Source organism: Callorhinchus milii, unplaced genomic scaffold, assembly GCF_018977255.1.
Source record: "Callorhinchus milii isolate IMCB2004 unplaced genomic scaffold, IMCB_Cmil_1.0 Scaffold8, whole genome shotgun sequence".
NCBI classification, from domain to species: domain Eukaryota; kingdom Metazoa; phylum Chordata; class Chondrichthyes; order Chimaeriformes; family Callorhinchidae; genus Callorhinchus; species Callorhinchus milii.
Window position 1 is genome coordinate 11,692,806 of NW_024704749.1, and position 15,775 is coordinate 11,708,580.

The 15,775-nt window shown below is 43.2% G+C and overlaps 2 protein-coding genes across 15 annotated transcripts in view; one reads left to right on the forward strand and one right to left on the reverse strand.

Annotated features, from left to right (window-relative positions):
* The first annotated feature begins 270 nt into the window (after nt 1-270).
* comta (catechol-O-methyltransferase a) lies at nt 271-6,720 on the forward strand. Of its 3 annotated transcripts, XM_042337133.1 has the most exons (6): nt 271-472; nt 1,219-1,287; nt 2,054-2,336; nt 4,787-4,980; nt 5,460-5,591; nt 6,018-6,720. In XM_042337133.1, exons 1-6 carry the CDS (start codon nt 326-328, stop codon nt 6,195-6,197), a joined length of 1,005 nt encoding a protein of 334 aa, XP_042193067.1. In that variant the 5' UTR covers nt 271-325; the 3' UTR covers nt 6,198-6,720.
* A 1,230-nt stretch (nt 6,721-7,950) lies between these two features.
* The window catches only part of arvcfb (ARVCF delta catenin family member b), a 128,698-nt gene continuing 120,873 nt past the window's right edge, over nt 7,951-15,775 (reverse strand). For 11 of the 12 annotated variants that reach the window (XM_007901787.2, XM_007901788.2, XM_042337368.1 and 8 more), the window contains 3 exons: nt 14,981-15,072; nt 12,865-12,976; nt 7,951-10,003 (listed from right to left, as the gene is read on the reverse strand). In XM_007901787.2, coding sequence (XP_007899978.1) covers nt 12,875-12,976; nt 14,981-15,072 — 194 coding nt within the window. In that variant the 3' untranslated portion in view covers nt 7,951-10,003; nt 12,865-12,874. The remainder of the gene's footprint in view (nt 10,004-12,864; nt 12,977-14,980; nt 15,073-15,775) is intronic. The other variant, XM_042337364.1, reaches the window with a different exon arrangement.

Below are 15,775 nucleotides of genomic sequence, written 5' to 3' on the forward strand. Positions count from 1 at the left end.
ATACGTGGGTTACCAAAGGCAGGAAAAGCTCATTAAAAATAGCCCAGGAGGGCAAGGCACGAGCAGGAACCGGCGAGTGAGAATCGCGGGAGAGGAAATTATTCTTTCTGATTTGAATCCGACCCCGAAGAAAGCAAAAAAAGGCAATAGAACCGAACGAGTCAGTCAGTCAGTCAATCAGTCAATCAGTCAGACTGGTTCCAGCAGAGCAACAAATACATCAACAGAAGAAAAGGTCACATTTTGCCTTTTTTATGGAGTTGAGGGACTGGAGATGTCAGTTGTATTGTAACGTACAATGAGGTAACGGCTTGTGATTGGCGGGATGGGGGTGGGGCGAGCTCTGAACAACTATGCCGTACAACATACAAACCCGTCTTGTTTATTGAGAAGAGAGAGGATTGAGCCAGCGATTTTCGCCCGATCATTTTGGCTGGGAACGAACTGCATAAAAAATCCTCAACCACTTCTAGTAAGTAGAGCGCAGTAACCGTTGAGAAAGACGCTGGTGGTTTCTAGATACATTGTAAAGTCATTTCTCTGAACGAACAAGTAAGTATTTCACTGATAACGGAAATAAGACTAACAAAATATTTTGAACAGGTCATTTTTCCTCTGGCGAGTACAGAGTCAGTTTACTGATCGTTTCTGTTGTTCGAGATTCCTTTAGCAAGATTAATGCAATTACAAGTTATTAGAACGAATTGCACCTTCCTCTCTCTCTCTCTCTCTCCCCCCCCCACACCCCCCAAATCGCTGGAGGTGTTATTGTTATTGATCGTTACATCTAAATTCTAGGCAGTAACCCTGACGAACTGTCACAACCATCTCCTTCCCTGAACAGGTCGTTAACCAGAGGGTTTGGGTTTAATACGAGAGGCAGAATAAAACGACGCCTGAATAGATGTGTAGTTTATGGTGCAGGAGACACGGGGAGGGAGAGATGGAGCAGTTTTGCTTCCTTATTGTTTCAATACTCTTGTCGGCACACAGGGTACATCGTCTGCATGTTAATTCTTGTGGAGTCTGTCCTGACACGATCCCGAGCTACTGTGCAGCGTAAACACTTGTTTGTGGGTCACTGCTGTGCGCAATTGGCTGCCGCGTTTCACCCACAAAATACAGTCATGACACTGTATATCCCGTGAAGCGTCTCAACGTGTTAAGGCGTTGTATCAAATGCAAGGACCGTATTATGTATTGCACCTCTCACCTCAGGACAGGAAGACATCGGAGAGTTTAACGTCCGTGACAGAAGCGGCTGCAATACACAACCTTGTTACAGAGGTGAGAGCCAGGCCGCCACAACACCAAGCTGCTGGTAATTGTATGTGTGTGTGTGTTTGCCTCTGTGGTTGTGTTTGTGTGTGTAGGGAGTTATGTGTGTTTCTTTGTGTTTCTTGTGCGTGTGGTCGGTGTAAGTATGTAAGAGTGTGTGTGTGTGTGTGTGCGCCTGTTTGTGTAGTGTACAGAAGGAAAATGATGCAGTCATGAGCTCCTGAAGGGGATGGTACATTACAAGCTGCGCTTGCCAAAGTGGTGGATTTTAACCCAGGCCTGTGAATCATGACAAGAGCACTCTGTACATAATGTGTAGAGCGTTGCTAAGGACCTGTCAACCATTAACCTCCTGTGCTGTAGTCAGGCAACATACTGAGACACAGGTTGAGATTGGACAGAGGACATTAAAGGGTGGAAATTACAATACTGGTGTGTGGCAGTAATCCGTACAGTGCCTTTCACGTCAGGACGACATTTCAAAACTTTACAGCTAAAGAGTTAACACAGTGGCCTGTGATATTCTCCCCTCGGCTGCACTTTGTGGACCTTACACTTAGATTAGAATCCCAGTTAAAGTGGAATTTGGACTCCCAGCGGAGTCGGATTGCTTTCGAAAAGATGAGTTATTGGGGGAACTAAAAGGTCCAAAAATAGCGCAATGGAGTAAGGATTATCATTATAAGACAATCTAATAATATCTGATCCGTAGCAATATCGAGGAGAGCCTCCTGACGTGAAAGGCACTGCACAAATGTAACTTGTTGTTGCACAGATGGTGGCGTACCTCCCAACGCTGGGAGTTTTAGCAGCGAGTCTGTTTCTGGTTTTCCTGTTGCTGCGGAGAATGGTCAGGACACACAGCGCGACAGCTATATTCTGGCACACCGTCCTCCAGGAGAAAATGACGAACCTGGTGAAGGGCAAGAGCAGGGAGAGCAGGATCTTAGATTTTGTGTTGCAGAACGGGGTGAGGGGAGATGCAAAAAGTGTGGTGGATTCCATCGATAAATACTGCAGAGAACAGGAATGGGCCATGAATGTGGGCGATGAGAAAGGTAAGATATCTGACTTGGCAAAAAACAAAACGATTTTCCACGAAATCCTTCAGTTAGAAACCTCCGTCCGGTTCTGTTCTGCTGTTGCACCGGAGACCAGTCCTCAGAGACGAGCACTAAGTTGCAGGTCGAAATGTAACGAACGGTAGACCGACCAATTCCGGTAGAAAGATTGCTCAATATAAACTAAATTATTAATAATAATCCTTGCATTTGACATAGCGCCTTATCATGTCATCAAGATGTCTCAAAGCGCCTCACAGCAGATACCGTAAAGTGTGTGAGTGTGTGTGTGTGTATTTTGTGGGCGAAACTCGTCACTCCCTTCGCCTCGCCCCCTCTTCCTACTTTCAGGTCCCTTCTGAAGACCTTTCTTTTCAACCGCGCCTTTGGTCACCTTCCTCCCCCTCCCTCGGCCCCGGGATTCCTTACTGTGAAGCGCTCTGAGACGCCGTCCTGCGTGGAAGGCGCTATATAAATCCCAAGTCGTCGTTGTTGTTGAAACGCTGAAGCCAGTTTGAGCACAACAGTGACCCACAAACGGCCATAAAGTGAGCAACCGACATTATTTATCTGGGGGATTGTCGGCCAGGACACCAGGAGAGAGAAACTCGCTTCTCTTTTCAAACAGTGCTGCGGGATCATTACCGTTCCTCTGAACAGGCCAAATGCAATCGTCCTCTCAAACAACTTGCACTTAGTTCTGCCTCTTTCACTTAGGGAACGTAGGTTGGTGACAGTGGAAGCTTGGGGGACCCCAGAATGTATATTGTGGAGTCCTGTAGTGTAGTGGTTAGAGCACTCACCTCACAAGCGGGAGGACCCGGGTTTGATTCCCGGGCGAACGAAACCTGAGGCAAGTTTCCTTACTCCAAACGCCTGTTTACCTGGTAAGTAGGAACCCAGTTGTTTGTCGATTGGTGGATCGATTTCGGAGGATTATAATAAATAAGAATTTGGTCACTCAATCAACAACTGTGGGACGCTGCTGTGTGCACTTGTTGCTGCGTTTCTCCTATAAAATATAGTCAATTCACTTTATAGTAAACCCTATGAAGCGCTTTGAAACATCTCAACAACGTGATAAGGCTCTATATCAAATGCAAGGATTATTATTACTATTAGGGTAACTGATGAGAGTCTAACCAGGCAAAATGGCAGAGCTTCTGGCTGGCAAGCTTCCTGCTGATTGTTTAGCTGGAGCCACCCTGGTTAGGGTTTGGCTCACAGCATCGCAGACAACCCATGTGATCATTATTCACGTGAGAGCGAATTAATGTTGGGAGACTAGTCAATAGCAGAAGGCTTCAAAACCGAATGTGACCTTTTTTTCAAAACAGCCGTGGGCTTTGCACCTGGTGGAGGGGCTGGAGCACAGGACCACAGCTAATTTACTCCCACTGTTAATTGGGGACACACTGTTAGGTACTGATGAATTTTTGCCCATCGATTCTTGGGCGGATCAGGGCGAAACCTGAGGCAAGTTTCCTTACTTCACACGCCTCTATTTACCCAGCAGTAAGTCGGAACCCAGTTGTTAGTTGATCAGCGGATTGCTTTCCAGGGGTAATAAACCCTTCAAAAACGAATCAATAAAAATATTAAGAATTTGGTCATTCAATCCACTATTTGTGGGATGCCGCAGTACACAAATGGCTGCCACACTTTGCCCACAAAATACACTCAATTCACTTTACAGTATATCCTGTGAAGCGCTTTGAGACGTCTCAACAATTTGATAAGGTGTTATATCAAATGCATGGATTATTATTATTAAAACTGTTTGCTGTTCTCGAGGGCTGCTCCACATTCGGTAATCGTCTCTATGTGCTTTTAGTCATAATTTAAAAGCAGAAGACAATCTACTGAGCCAATAAAGGCGTAACCCAGACCATTGCTGGGTTTCCATGGAGTTTAGGGCAACCACAGGTCTCCTGTCACATTTAATACCCAACAAAAATATGATCGTCTGTAATTTCTCCTTGGCTGAAAACACACACACACACACACACACACAGCATCATTGGCAGACAAATAATAATCCTTGCACTTGATACAGTGCCTTAAAACATTGTTGAGACGTTCCAAAGCGCTTCACAGGATATCCTCTAAATATACTAAATATTCACAGCGAATGCATCAGTGAAGTGTGTGGCGACACATTAACACTGAGCGTGTTATATCAAAAATAAAACTTGCAATTAGCACCTATTATGTCAGAATGTCTCACAGCAAAAAGAATGTTTGGATCAGGCTCCCCAGGGAGACAGACAGTGGAAGCAGAAAGTGTGGGTTCTTTCAAAAGCAAATTAGATAAGATTTATTTTAGGAAATAATATCTGGGGATACAGTACACAATTTGGGGACACAACATGTCAAACGCCTGCCAGAAGGGGAACTGGGTTGACCTTGGTCTTCTTTCGTCTAGCAACTCTTATGTTCCTTTGCAGGCGCCATCTTGGACAAGGTGCTGGAAGAAGCGAATGCGTCCACAGTGCTGGAGTTGGGAACATATTGTGGCTACTCCGCCCTGAGGATGGCACAAGTTCTAAAACCGGGAGCTCGTCTGCTCACCATTGAGTTCAACCCGGCCAACGCCAACATTGCCAAACAAGTCTTCCATTTCGCTGGGGTTGAGGACAAGGTGAGAGACGTCTTCCACCACAAAGGAAATGCCAGTCAATCACCATTAAAAAATAACGTTGAATCTGTTCACTGCATGAATCTTTTCAGCAACTTTTGACTAAGATAGAAAGCAAATAATAAGATTTGTTCAGTTACTCGGGGTGTGTATTTATCTTAAAGGGGATAGAGCACAAGTCCTAAGATGGTTTGACAAAAAATAAGGGGTCATTGATTAAATAGTGATGAGACAGTGAGTTGGATCAGTGGTTTGGGGTAGCTAGGTTAGTCACAGTGGTCTTTCATTCAGTTTTTCTCCCTTAAGACTTGTGCTTTACAACAGATGGTTTGTGATATCAGGACTATTTATTACTTTGGGGGGGGGGGGGGCAGTAATAATAATAATAATCTGACTGATTAATCACCAAGTATAACATCACATTAAGTGGTGACCATCCATCCATAAACAAGCCTGTTTCTCGCTTCTCTACTCAAATGAAGGTGAGCATCCTGGAGGGCTCCACGGAGGACATTATCCCGCAGCTGAAGAAGAAGCACGATGTGGACACGCTAGACTTTGTGTTTCTGGATCATTGGAAGGACAGATACGTCCCGGATACAAAGCTCCTGGAGGTCAGTGACAGATCTTACAGACACATCAAGCTCTCTGGGGCACTACCCCGGGTGAAGGGCGCTGTATAAATGCAAGTTGTTGTTGTATATCTTACTGGAGGCGGCAGAGTCAGACGGGTCAGGGCAGAGCATCGCATATGTGTGTGTGGATATCTCATTTCCAGTGACTTTGATAGAATTGCAACAGGAAATGCACCCAATCTGATATCCTCACAGCCGTTAGTTACCACCCTGTGTCAGTTGCTCGCTCACTCCTCACCACACGAAGAATTAAGGTTGTGGTACACCCCAACATTATTAAGCAATTAACACTGGCCATTTTTATACACAATCCACTTCACAATACATTCTCTTGAAGCGCTTTGACATGACTCAACAACACTATATCAACCACAAGGATATTAATCTATTTTTTAACTCTTTCAGGAGTGTGGGCTGCTGAGGAAGGGCACTGTCCTGCTGGCAGACAACGTGATCAGCCCGGGAGCCCCCGAGTTCCTGCAGTACGTACGCGGAAGCTCTCGCTACGACTGCACCCACTACCCCTCCCACCTGGAGTATAGCGAAGTGGAGGATGGGCTGGAAAAGGCCGTGTTTAAGAGCTAACTAACGGCTCAGCAAACGCGCGTCGTGTCGGGAAAGCGAGACGGTCACCGGTGCTCGACGCGGCCTCAAATAGTGTCAATTCGTGGGTTTGTATAATTTTTAGTAGCAGTGATATTTTGGGAGGAAAGAACTTAAGGACAGGATTGTGAATTTGGAATAGCTGTTCCCTTGTGTATCGAAGCTTTCTGATAGTACAATGCGCCCCCTTCCTAAGCGTCCGTCCCAAACCCAGCTGAACAGGTTTCCTTTGCGAGAGACCCCAGGCTGCTGCGTGATCCTGTTGCAGATGTAGAGGTCACTGTTCTGGGGATGATAAATTGTAACCCGAATTTTGCTGAGAAATAACAAGAGAAGCCAAGATTCCTAATCGCATGCCAGACACTCATTGTTGGGATTTAATATTTACACTTTAGTTTGGTTCAGGTTTCTGCTCACAACTCAATGTCAATGTGTGCCACATGATAAACTACAGACTGTAATAAAACACACTGGATTGCTCCTCGCTGGGAACGCTAGCTTCAAATGGTCTGGTTTGTGATTATTCTTTATAAAGCACTCAGTTACAATGATTTCCTTCTGCAGCATTGGGAGAAATCGAGTCTAATCTACTGTATCGCTGAATTTAGCAAACCTCAACAATACTGTATCCAACATAGCTTCTGTAAAAAAAACATTTTGACCCAACTGCCCACCCACCCAATCATTAATCCAATTGAAGGATAAAACAAATTAGAAACCGTCACAAAGCGAGCACCTCCCTGACACTTCACACCTTTAATTCACAGCAGTGAAAATAAAACGCATGAGAAGCTGCACCAAGGGATTAAGAACAGCACAAATTTCACATAAAGAGTCCGTTCATCAAAACAAGTTAATGGAACTCCACCAAACCACGCTGCATAATCTGTAAAGGAACAAAATTCAGAGTGCACTTTGTTTTGCAAACTGAGGGCTAATAATGTTTATAATCCTTGCATTTGATATAGCGCTTTTCACATCCTCTCCACGTCTCAAAGTGCTTCACAGAATAGACTGTAAAGTGAATTGATCGTACATTTGTGGGCGATAATAATTGATTGATCCAGTGTCGAGGCGCTTTCACTACACGATGTGGAGCAAATGCGCAAATACTGGTGGCCAGGAAAGTCAGACACGCGAGGCCTGATCTCATCCCCACAATTCAACTTCACATGGGAATAAAAGGGGCAGAATTTGTTTTGATATTACAGCACGGAAAGGGAGGGAAGAGGCATCAGAAAGTGGAACCTCACAAAGACAACTGCAGTCAGGTTATAATAATCCTGGTATTTGTACAGCGCCTTATCACATAGTTGAGACGTCTCAAAGCGCTTCACAGAATACACTGTAAAGTGGTGTGACTGGGTAAAGGGCGAAACGTGCCAGCACAGCAGTGTCCCACAAACAATTGTGGATTGAGTGACCAAATTATTATTTATTTTTGGGGGGGAATTAGTACCCCCGGAGAGCAACCCGCCAATCGGCTAACAACTGGGTTCTACTTACTGCGAGGTAAGGAAACGTGCCCCGCCTGGGAATCAAACCCAGGTTGCCTCGCTTGCATTGCAAGCCAAGCACTCAAACCACAACGCTACAGGACTTCACAATACGCTGCTGGTTCACACAAGGTCAGAAAAAGAAATGATTTGCCGTGGGTTAAATTGGTACCTGCCCAGACCGCAAACTGATCGCGTTATTGATCGACGCAATCTTAATAAACCGTTCAAAAGACAGATAATTTCCAGGCATTGTTTATTGAAAACACACCAAGTTGATAAGTTCTACAAACCTGGTTTAAACAAGCTCACTACCTTTCTGCAGGCGATTAGTGAAGTTAAACAGAGTACATTCCGTCACTGGAGCATAATTCTAAGAAAGCATAAGTCATTATGGTGTCATTTATAGTACAGTGTGATGCAATGCAAAACTCACCAGTATAAACTACACTTATGCTAAGAGTAATATATTTATATTATATATATATATAAAAAAACACATTATCTTTTTTTCTCTACCATGAAAAGGTTTAAGGCACATGATAGTACAAACACATTTGCCACTAATTACCAGAAGTTTCCAGAAATCTGAACAGCAATATCTACATCCAGAACTTGCTCAACGCTTCCCCCAGCGGGGCTTTTAACTGTGTCAAAAAAATAATAGATTAAAAGGTTGCTAACTACTTCTGTGAAGTACTTTCTGGCCTTCGCAATTTCCAACCCTTTGGTAACAAATATGAATTCATAGCAAATGTCGTGCCCACACCATCCGACACGGTTTTGGCAAGTGACGTAGTCCAGTTCATTTATTTATTTATCTATTCATTCATTCAATCTTAGTATTCGAAATCGAGGACAGCTTCAGATTTAATGTCCCCTCCCCCCTCACACACACACACCCTCTACCCCATTCAAAAATTAGCTAGCCTTAAAATGACATTGTAAAAAGTCAAACCATTGATGTTAGACAGAATGATTACGCACTGTACAGATCAGTCAAATGAACACCGGATGAAATCCGCTCTTCCAGGAATTGGGAATTTCTGGAACATGATTACATATACTCTCTCCAGGCACCCGGATTTCAAAGTTCAGAGTTTATAACTCTGCTGTGAGAAGTAAAAAAAATTGTTCGGACCTTTACACAACATGACTTCACCAGTTTTCGGAGTCAAAGTGAGAGACGAATAATGGTTTTAAAATACATCTTGCAAGCTCAATCCACTGAAACCGGATTCGAAAAGACTTGAGGAAAACAACGCTCCCTCAGAGCAGGAACCGCTCCGACACACAAAGCCCCACGGCTGGCGTTGTTGAATCCACACGGACTGTGGGTCAAAAAGCTACACGGCAGATGTGTAAGGGTTAAGTTATCAAATCCACAACTAGTAAAAATCCAGGAGGGAACAAACAGTTTTAATACAGAAAACGGCAGAAAAAGGGATTACATTTATGCATAATAACTCGGGATTAAAAATTGGCTTTCACATTAAGAGCGGGCAAGGTACCGCAGTCGACTAAAATGTTTGTCTTCTCTTTATGAAACATAATGCATCTCTCGACTATAACTGTACATGTACAATGATTCAATAAAGTCAGCAGTGTCAGTCAGGTTAGCTGATCAACTTCACAGCCTTTAGCTCATCAAAAACACCTTCCAAATTCCTCTTGGTCTACCTTCTCCACACCAGCAACAATATTGCATCCAACCCACCCTCTTACGTCAAGTCACACAGATTCCAACTCCACACGGGATCTTACTTTTGTAAAAAATACAAATCCTCCACTTTTAAAAATGGCAGAAAAAAAATCAGTATTCAGTCGTCACCTTTCACAATGAAAAGTGCCAACAAAATGATGGTTAATTGGTTTAATTATAAAAACTATCGTAAAGCAACTTTGTAAAAAAAAAATCAGAGAGATATATCCTCTTGGCACCTTTCCTTCCCGCCACACAACATTCTCGGTTCATACTTAAGTTCAGACCATCATCTCCCGCAGACATCTCAAAGAAAAACCGAGCCAACCAGACAAAGCTTGTATTTTGGGGGGGGAGGGGGGTAATGGGTACGTTGTGTTCAGAGGGAATGTAGTTGAGACTTTTTTATAATATATAAACTCCCCAGAAAGGCAATGGTATTTCAGGATTGACAGACAATATTTTTTCTTCTTTTGATTTGGATAAAAAGAGTTTGTGTTTTTTCCGCGAAATCAAGTCGTCCAAATTTAACGGCCGTCATGAATGATGATATCCTCTGTATAGTGTTCAGTTATCGCTGTACTTCATGCCTGGAACCAAACATACCAAGTTACCAGCCATCTGTCTCCTGGAGTCCCACCTGAGCTCCCCCTCCTCACACACAAAATAAAATTGTACTTAAGATTGTTTGCTTCAGTTACCACTGATAAATGTGCTTCACTATCAACAGTGGCACTTCCATTTTCTTGTGACGTATAGATTTGCCTTTTCTTCCAAAAAAGAACCCACTTTCACCCTGTCCTTGCCGGTTTGGAATGGAGATACATTGATTGTTTTGCTGGTGGTTTTCGGGCAGAGAGATGTGCTGGTAGGAATGTGTTTCCTTAGGAGCCCACAGTTCCACCGCCTCGCTGCCTCCCTTGCCTCCTTCAAGACCCTCCTCTTCGACTGTGCCTTCAGTCCCCTCCTACCCCCCACTCCCCCTGTTCTCCATCTCTTCTGATCCCATCCCCCAGCTCGGGTCCAAATCCCTGGCCGTTCAGCGCCTGGGGACATCCTTCCAATTTGTCATGGTTCCTAATGTGAGCTTGTGCTGAATTGAACTTCCGTTACCAAGTTTAAAGGAGGAACTTGCATTTTTACAGCGAGCACCCCATCAGTGAAAAACCCAAAGTGCTTCACAGATAATCCCTGTCAAAGTGCAGAAATGCCATTTATAGGGAAATGCTTAACCTTAGACATTAGGGTGTTTCTCTGTATGTCTGTCATTTCCATTCAAGACTGCACTGAGATGTGTTCCTCAAGGACGTTACCTGTTTGCACAGTACTGGCTTCAGGGTGCAATGGGGAATTGCAAGTTACAATCCTGTACAAAAACCCTAAGAAAAATGTCTGCATATGTTTATGAGTTTCTCCCTTCACTCTGTGCCTCACTTCAAAATCCTCAGTCTTTTTTTTAAAATCGGGGGAAATAACTCACAGGAAAGAGTAACTTCCAATGACCCATTGCCAATGTTAGCTGTGGTCCTCTGGGAATTGAATTGATAACATTATGTCATCTCAGCAGAATGACAACATCCAACCCAAACTTTCAAGACGACCTTCATGGTAACCTTCATGGTAACCAAACAATTGATTATTTTTTCCCCCAATTTAATTTATTCTAGTAATCACACAGATACTTCACTTACTGGAGTTACTTCAGATCTACAATGGAAAAAAAGCTCTCAAATGACAATCAGTGATGAAGGGGAATTGCATAATCAATGAAGTAAGGAAATGGCCGTTTTACATCTAAGTGGAAAATTAAACATGTTTCTCATATAGTTTGTCAGGAGATTAACATTTAAAGGGGAGATCCAAATAAAAACTCACCTTAAATTTAAAACCTGGTTTAGAAAATAAATATTTAATGTGGCATTATGCATTTCCATTCTTTTTGGAGTGAAATAAGGAAGCATTTGAGGTGCACAGATGTTTGTTAGGTCAGGGCATCAAGGGATATGGGGCAAACATTAGTTAGTGACTCAAGTGGAGAAAACCACCAACGCAGCGCTGGACTGTTTCTGCAACACAATAAAATCACTGTAGGTGCTGTGTTCAAATGCGAGGATTTAAGATTGGGGTCTGGAGTAACAGCCCTCCACTGTGGGAAGATACCGGAGGAGAGGAAGGGAACGCTGGCTATGTTTGTGTTTGTATTTTGAGATGCTTCAACCTGGTGAGGGCGCTGCATTAATGTTATTCTAATAACCCTTCACCCCACTCCCTTCTCTCCGCCGCTGAGGCAACTCAACAAACCAACATGCCACTACCAGAGAGGCCGTGTTTGGCTAAGTCAGCACAGATCAAACCTGGGAGCTTTCTTGGATGTAAAGATGAAGTATGACACCAGTGAGCAATGGAGAGGGCAAGAATTAGTGAAAATCACTGGGCATCTGTCTGTATTTAAGACACCTCCAAATTCCCAGTGGAAATTCTAATCCTGTCTAAGCATATAATACGCTTCATAAACTTGCTTCCACTCAAAAAGGAATTATTCCACTTTCGTACAGATTACACCCAAATGCTTATTAATCCTGGCCATTAACTAAAGCTCATTACTGTACACTTTAAAAAACAATTCTTTGTAGGCTTTAAGAGAATAGATTGTACCCCAAACATATAGAAATGTTTACATTGTAAAATATCTTGGAATAAGCAGCAAGCTGACCTCAGTGAGGGACTTGCAATGTGAGTCAGTACCCACCACAAGATACGCTGAACAAGAAATGGAATGAGCCAAGCATCACACAATTATCAATCACTTTACCTGGGAGCAAACAACCTTAGTGACTTCAGGGGTAGACTGGACATCACACCACACCACCCGTCCAGAACATGCACAACATCCAAAGTTCTACTCAATTTAAAAGTTACAGCATACATTTTAAAGAAAATAGAAATCTTCATTTTAAACCTCTCAATATTTCCAACACATACTGAAGTCAGCCGTCCCATGGAAAGAAAAATCAATTTACAGAACATGGGAGCAGGACTTCAGTCTATCTGATCCGATGGCCCGTCAACTTATTTTTTATATGTATTAAAAACACACAAAGACTCCCATGTAAAATAAAATCTGCAAAGGGATTGCAGTAAGGTGATTTGATCAGCTTTAAACAGTAAGGATATGGGTGGGGCAAGGGCGGGTAATTGGAGTTGATGTATACATCAGTCATGATCTTATAGAATGGAGGAACAGGCTCGAATGGAGGGGCTGGATGGCCTCCTCCTATTCCTATGTTCCTATGTAAGTAGAGTGGAAGAAATGGGTGCACATTTAATCCTTCGACACAGATTGGCTCCAGTCCTTAAAATATAAAGCAACACATTCTTCAGTTGTAATTGTGTGCGATGGTTGGTGTGCAATAGATTAATAATTAAACAATCACAAGCCAAAGAGACCTACCATCATGCATTTAGACCCAGGAATCAACGGGGTGAGGTTTAATGTCATGAGCATCCACAAGATTCACTGAGGCCCTAATATTCCTGTTAGTGTTTCTCTTATTTGTATCATTCTGCGGCGACAGGGAGAGGGTTAATAGCGAGAGAGAGAGAGAGAGAGAAAGAAAGAGAGAGCTGGCTTTAAAACAGTTAGAGATAAAAAGGCACAAGCAGCATTGTGACATTCGACAGCTCAGAGAATAAGGCCACAAAAGAATAAATTGGTCTTAAAAATATATGTGTATTATATACACAGACACACACTAAATAGGAGGTGTTTATGATGCATTAATTTTTTTTGTTGGAAGCAAAACTACTTTGGACATTTGAGATGTTTAGAGCGGGGCTTGTGAAGTTAATTTAAACAGTGTGTCATTGCATTGAGAACTGCTGGGAGAAACCTGGGAGAGCGTAAAATAAAGTGCAGTAATTTGGTCGTCTTGTCTCCAGTCAGACAAGTTGATTGAAGGGCATTGAAAGGTCCTGATTTAGTGCAAGTGTGAACACAAAGTAAGGACAACATCAGAGTTGTTCCTTCACACTTCAGAGAGCAGCCTTGCATTTCCGTGTGATCAGCTCAAGCCTGGATTGAATCAACTGAAAAACTTTGACTCAAAAGGAACAAAATAAGTGTTTTCAATTTTAAAGGAGACTATGATTTAAAAGGTAAAGGGATATTCACTGAACCCTGTCACCAGAAAAGTCTCAAACACCTTTACAAGCTGATTAAAGTCAATGTCTTTAAAATGTGAAAAATTCTTAATTTCAGTCTTAATTTAGAATTAAGTAGTAGTTAATGAGTCACTCATGAACCATCAGCAAAACTTCAGATTACTGCAAATCTATTTCCAGGGTTATACTTAATAATAATCCTTGCATTTGATATAGTGCCTTATAACATCTTCAAGTCATCTCAAAGCACTTCACAGAATATACTGTCAAGTGAATGGACTGTATATTTTGTGGGCAAAACAAGGCAGTCAATTGCACGCAGCATTGTCGCACATACAGTCATGGATTCAGAGATCAAATTATTATTTTTTTGAAGGGATTATTACCAACCCGGAAAGCAATCTGCCAATTAACTAACTACTGGGTGCCTACTTACTGATAGGTAAACAGAGTGTGTGGAGTAAGGAAACTTGCCTAAGGTTTCACCCTGGCCGGAAATCAAACCCGGGTCCTTTCGCTTGTGAGGCAAGTGTTCTAACCACTACACTGCAGGACTCCTACTTTAACATCTAGTGAGTTCCCTCATGTTTTAACATCAGAAAGCCATATTTGGTGAAACAGCACGATTCTGCCGAGCCTCAAAACTGAAACTCTGGGCGACTTTGGTTTGGGTTGAATAGTTGGAATGAGATCAAGTAGTTAAAGTTTTTCAGCTGACCACAGAAACTCTGCCACAAAAGTTCATGAAAGGTTAGTTTCGCAAGGCACTGGAGCAGCCAAATTGTCGCCAATTTATTCCTTTTTTGTGGTCTTAACATTTCATTTAGGAACAATTCATTCCCGACTTCAGAAATGGTTCATGCAAAATTCACGTCTGCCCGCAGGCACTAATCACGCCCTTGCGATCGGGGTCAGAAACAAACATTCGTGCACAGAGCTGACAAATCAAAACGTGGAGAGAGCAAATTTGTAAAGGTTGTTTTGTAATTGAGCGAGGAAGCAGATAGAGCACTTAATCAAGAGATTATCACCCAACAATCAGCATCACTCCATTCTATCCAACAGCTACTGGCAATGGGAATCTACCCCGTGTTCATGGAATCGTGTTATCACACACAAACCACCACAAAACCCGGGTGTGTAAATGCATTAACTGGTGACCTTCTCTGACATTCAAAAGGGAATTGGATAGGTACTAAAAAGGAAAAATGTGCAGAGCTATAGGGGGAGTGGGACTAGTTGGATAGTTTTTTCAAAGAGCCGGCACAGGCATGACAGGCCAAATGGCCTCCTGTGCTGCAAGATTCTATGATTCTGCTCCCAGAACTTGCTTCAAGCAGCACAATCAGCAATGTTTTAGGGTTAAACTATGCGCAACGCGACAACGCACACACAACACGGCCTACCCGCAAAGGTTCTCGCTCAGCCGCATCCCCAGAACTTTCTGTGGCTTTATACTTGCGCTCCTTTTCCCTCTGATCCAGAGTGGAGTAACCATCTGTGGTGACAGACACATCATTATAAATGCAGAGAAACACGGCAGTCAACCGCACGGAAGCACCACTTCCCACACCGTGTAAGAAGCTGCCACGTTTATCTCATGCAGACAGAGCATTATGTTTACTCGAAAGATTCCTAAGAAAAGATTTTTTTAAAAAAAATATTTAAAAAAAAGTCAAGAGCTCACCAAAGGTTAGTGAACCCAACACACTGAACAGAGGAGACTAGCAAACCCACAGTATGCAGGTCCAGCAGACTTCTAGATGCTAAAAGCCTAAGAAAGTGTTGAACATGTGTTCACGTACAGCACTGATCCAGGGACGGAGCAGGTCAGAAAGATGTCTTACCCAGGTCAATAGAGGAGCATGCTGCTGCAGCACTCGATTTGCGCCACTAGAGACGGCAGGCGAGCAGACCAGCAAGCGAGCCGCTCTCGTGGCCTCGGCCACCGCTCACCAATGTCACCTCCACCACCACCCAAACTTTAAAGAGGCGACAGAACAGACCACAAGCCTCTAACCCTCCCGAGCACAGCACACAGAGATCATCACATTATACACATGACCGACTCCATCATTAATCACAAGAAGGTCGTCATTTGTGGGGGGGGGGGAACAGTGACAGTATTAGTTTTGGGGCAAGCACTGCAAGGCTGGAGTCTGTAAATGCTTCCGGAATTGGGTAAGCAGGGGACGTCCCTT

What these genes read in the sequence shown, in the direction of transcription:
- comta (XM_042337133.1), top strand. Translation starts at nt 326, where the DNA reads ATGGGGGTGGGGCGAGCTCTGAACAACTATGCCGTACAACATACAAAC. An exon ending in TACACAACCTTGTTACAGAG is followed by an intron (nt 1,288 to 2,053) that starts GTGAGAGCCAGG and finishes GTTGTTGCACAG; the next exon opens with ATGGTGGCGTACCTCCCAAC. An exon ending in CGGATACAAAGCTCCTGGAG is followed by an intron (nt 5,592 to 6,017) that starts GTCAGTGACAGA and finishes TAACTCTTTCAG; the next exon opens with GAGTGTGGGCTGCTGAGGAA.